General features: G+C 33.8%; 1 protein-coding gene across 1 annotated transcript in view; it reads left to right on the top strand.

Annotated features, from left to right (window-relative positions):
• Nucleotides 1–4,371, top strand: part of LOC107448492 (neurogenic locus Notch protein-like) — a gene marked incomplete at its 3' end in the record, with an annotated part of 51,055 nt that overhangs the window by 15,565 nt on the left and 31,119 nt on the right. The window contains 1 exon segment of the mRNA XM_071185572.1: nucleotides 1,125–1,376. Within this exon segment, the coding sequence (XP_071041673.1) occupies nucleotides 1,125–1,376 (252 nt within the window).

Raw genomic sequence — 4,371 nt, 5'->3', positions numbered from 1 at the left:
ATGAGAAGGATACGGAGATACGCATTTATGGTCGTAAACTCCAAATTGGGTCAGATATTCAATACATGCTGTAAAATAGAAGAAAAAAAACATAAACTTAGCTACCACTAGAAAAAGTTTTCTCAAAAAGTTCAGACAGTTTGCAGCCCTTGGTCATTAAAGGGTCAATGGATTAAAAAAAGCAATTTAATGAGATGTGTTCCCTTTGACCTAGAGGTGAATTTATCTATATATTTGAGAATTGAATCGATAGTGGTTGATAAGTGAATTAGACAAACCAATCATATTCATAAACTAAACTAATTTTTGGACATACATTTGCTACCACTTTCTTATTTTGACTAATTTCTTTTTATTAAAAGGCATTTTCGTACCCAATTTTAGACCAAGGTCAACGCTAAGTTGCCCTCATAGTAGTTCATAATGTTCTGATCGGACTTCTTATAAGAAACAGTGTGGATGTTTTGCGTTAGTAAATAATAAAAATAACAGTAAAGAAGCAGTTTGCTCAAAATTTTAGAAGATAGTATAAGCATGAGGGTATTCTTTTTGCAGGTTGAACAGACGCAGCAGTTGAAATTTTGTTTTTTGTAGAATTTCAGTTGAATCGGGACCCTAAAAAGTTGCTATTTTCAATCTTTTTTAATAAATTTTGGAATTTTATTACTCACCACTTTCTGGATTCTTGATCGTCCCTGATTACCCTTGATATATTAATATTAAATATTTTTGGCGAATAATTAGGAGCCAAAAGCTCATTGGGAGGCGAGTGTTCTATCTTCTGAACCATTACAATCCAAGCACAGTAGTTTGCCAACTACTATGCATACTAGTTTGCAACTACAATGCAGCCCAAACATAGATACTTTAGAAGATAGTAGATTGCCAACTACTACTACTAAAACTTTTAGTAGCAAATTTTTAGTAGTTTGCCGACTACTACTTATGAGTTTCTATGTTCAATCTCTTTTTAATAATGTTTGAACTTTATTAGTCACCACCTTTTGAATTCTTAGTCGCACCTCTCTGGATAGATAAATCTTAAATATTTTTGGCTAACCACTGGATGTTTGAGTATAAATTGTTTCTAATTATGCGTTTTTCATTAATTATGTGCATTTCAGAGAAATGCACAAATCATAAAGAATGCCACAATGGTGCTGTTTGCGAAGAAAGAGAAGGGGTTGACAAATATTGTTCTTGTGAATATGGAACGAGCGGAGATTTCTGTGACATCATCCAAGAGTGTGTCGACAATCCTAATCTGTGCGGTGATGCGGAATGCGGATACAATACTCGACTTCGACGTGCATTCTGTTATTGCGACGACATCAACCAAAGGTTCGACTGGTCATCGAAAAGCTGCGTTAATCGAAGTAAGTCAACCAGAAGGTTAATCCTTATTCTTTCTTTATTCGAAAGCTGGGATCGCAAGGGTCTCGACTTGTTATACCGTTAAGTACCTTATCTTTAAATATCTATCATAAAAAGTATAAATACCTTTTATGATGGATTAATAATCTCTCTATTCCTGTGTTAACTAATATCTTTATTTCAAAGTCTGAACTATCTAAATCGTTAATATCTATATCTAAACCATTTTTCTTCGGTTTTTTCACTAGACATGGCTCAAAATGCCTGTAAATAAATGCAAATAAGTCAGCAACTTGATATCGTTTGGTTTCCTTAATCATTCTTTACTTTACGTTAGTGTTTCTGATAGTCAGACTTTGATAGTCAACAGCTGTTTTTATGCGGTTGCCACGGGTTATATAAATTTAAAATAGTGGCATTAAAATTAAGTTGTAATAATTTAGACTTTTGAAAACCAATTTTCCGTTTAGTATTCTGAGAGTCATCTGATGAGTTACAATTGTCATAAACCCAGTCACTCTGGTGTCCGAGACTCGCAATAATTGCACTTAGCATTTAAATAAGTAGGAAAAAGTCAATACGAAATTGTTCTTTCAGTTATTAAATTTGAGTTAGCCATCGGAAAGGTAATTTTTTGCCGCTATCATTTGATTTACATACTTCATGGGATCTGTCCATTTTATTTAACATACTTTATGATCTGTGTGCATTTTCTGAATCATCCATTTCTATCTGTGTCCGTTTTCTACGCTTATTGAGCTGTGAACATTATCTTATGCACCCATTTTGATTTATGTCCATTTTCTGAAACACGCTTCTTGATCTCTCTCCATTTTAAATACCTTTTTTTCTATCTTCCTTTTGCTTAAATATGCTTTTTGAGCTGTAACTCTTTTCATAAACACGCTTTTTGAGCAGTGGCCATTTTCTGAAACACGCATTTTGATCTGTGTCAATTTTCTTAATTACGCATTTTAATCAGTGTCTATTTTTAATAACGCGCTTTTTAAGCTTGACCGGTTAACGCCCAGCGTCATATATTTAGGACAGTTCCTTTTTTCAAAAACATTCATTGTGGTGGGAAACTATTTTCAGCATTTTCATTTATCTGGGTGAATTAAAAGATTACCAGATACCACAATGATTTAGTTATTTCTGATTAGATCTAGAATTATAAGGTGCAAGTACTTTTTGATCAATCAAAGACTTTTTGAGTGCCCTAACAGTAGAAAAAACAATTAATTTCAAAAATATATTATACCACTTTTTCCATAAAGTCACTTTTTGTATCATTTCAATAAACAAATTCGGGACAAAACTGGTTAACAGAAGTAAGGCTCCTATACTTTCAGAGCTGACCTATCAAGCAATATTGGAGCAAACAAGTTAGCAAGTTAACGTTATGTTAGTATTAGTTATGTTATTACAGAGATGCCAACAGCGCCGGACACACCAAAATAATTTAAAAAACGGTAAATAACTACAAAGTAAATTTTGCAAATAGTTGACAATATTTCCTTGATTTTAAAAATGTAGAGCATGTAATAATAAGTATAAAGTGGTGAATTATATAAGCCGACGCATTGTTTAGAAATAGTGGTGGATTAAAATCTACTAAATCGAACTTATTATACCAAGAATTACAATTAATAAACTACCACTTGAAAATATTTATTCGCTGTGCTTATGTTAGATCTTTGCTCCAAAAATAAATGATACCGCTGCTGTGTTTTCGATGTCAGAGTTTCGGCCACACCCAACGTTCCTGCTCCTCCAGCCCAAGATGCATGAAATGTGCCGAAGGGCACTATTCATTCCAGTGCAGAAAGAGCCGAGACTCCCCAGCTAAATGCTGCAACTGCATGCAAAACCACACCTCAAATTTCACTGGGTGCGAGGCCCGTCCCAGTCGAAAGAGAAAAGCGACCAAGGACACGCCTACTTCTACAGCCCACAGACTTGTTAGCCTCATCAGTGAACTTAAAGACTTGCTGAAGGACCAAGACGTACTGCATCTTCTCACAACTTTAATCCAGGGGAATTCCCCATACAACTGATGTACTACTGAATTAACTCATGCCTCACCTCATCATGGACTTATTATCTGATCCTAACTTAGAACTTTGAACTGTATATGACCTCTGGACTAAATGCCAAAACAGTACAGATGAATCGGTTAGAAGCGCTTCGCGCTTAACACCGAGATTCCACTCATATCAATCAATCAATCAAAAAAATAAATGATAAGTCTAATTCAGGGGCTCTAACCAGAAGCTTTAGCTCACTGATTGTCTTTATGCGAAATTTGCTCTGCAAGACTTCGTAACGTTAAAGTAGTGTCCGAAAAAAGAAAATCTAGTAACTTGAATTTATCATGCATCAGGGCTCCAATATGCCAATAAGTTACCATATGCCAAGGCAGAGAGTTTCTGTGCACAAACCTGCTGAAATTTAATGTGACAGACAGAATTTCTCACAGATTTAAAGCCGAGATTAGCGAAAAGAAGCATTAAATATAATTTACCATCTTAAACTACATAATTATTATTTATTTAAGGATATAACACTTTTAATAATGGTTTACATTATTTTTTATTCTTAACTGAACCACACGGGTTTCAGTATACAGAAAAGCACCGATTACCCGGGGCAAAGCTTATCCGGATAACTAAAAATGCGAATAATTGAACAACTTAAAAATTGGCTCAAAAATGCTTAAAAATGCTTTTAATTAGCTTCCCTCCGCACTTTTTTTAGCGCTTATAATTTCATACTATATCGTATTACAAATAACGTGTTTTAAACTATTGAATTTTATTAAGTTTTTTAAACACCTGTGTCCCACTTTGAATAAGGCAGAAAGAATATGAGGATCTTTTCAAGGTCACCGAGAAACAAAATATGTCATTTTTTGACCCGTTTCAGATTTTCTGAAAAAAAAGCATTTTAGTAATATATATATATATATATATATATATATATATATATATATATATA

This window comes from Parasteatoda tepidariorum, chromosome 9 (genome assembly GCF_043381705.1).
Source record: "Parasteatoda tepidariorum isolate YZ-2023 chromosome 9, CAS_Ptep_4.0, whole genome shotgun sequence".
Lineage (NCBI taxonomy): Eukaryota > Metazoa > Arthropoda > Arachnida > Araneae > Theridiidae > Parasteatoda > Parasteatoda tepidariorum.
Note: the sequence above shows the minus strand (reverse complement) of the source record. Positions and strands in the feature narration are given on the sequence as shown.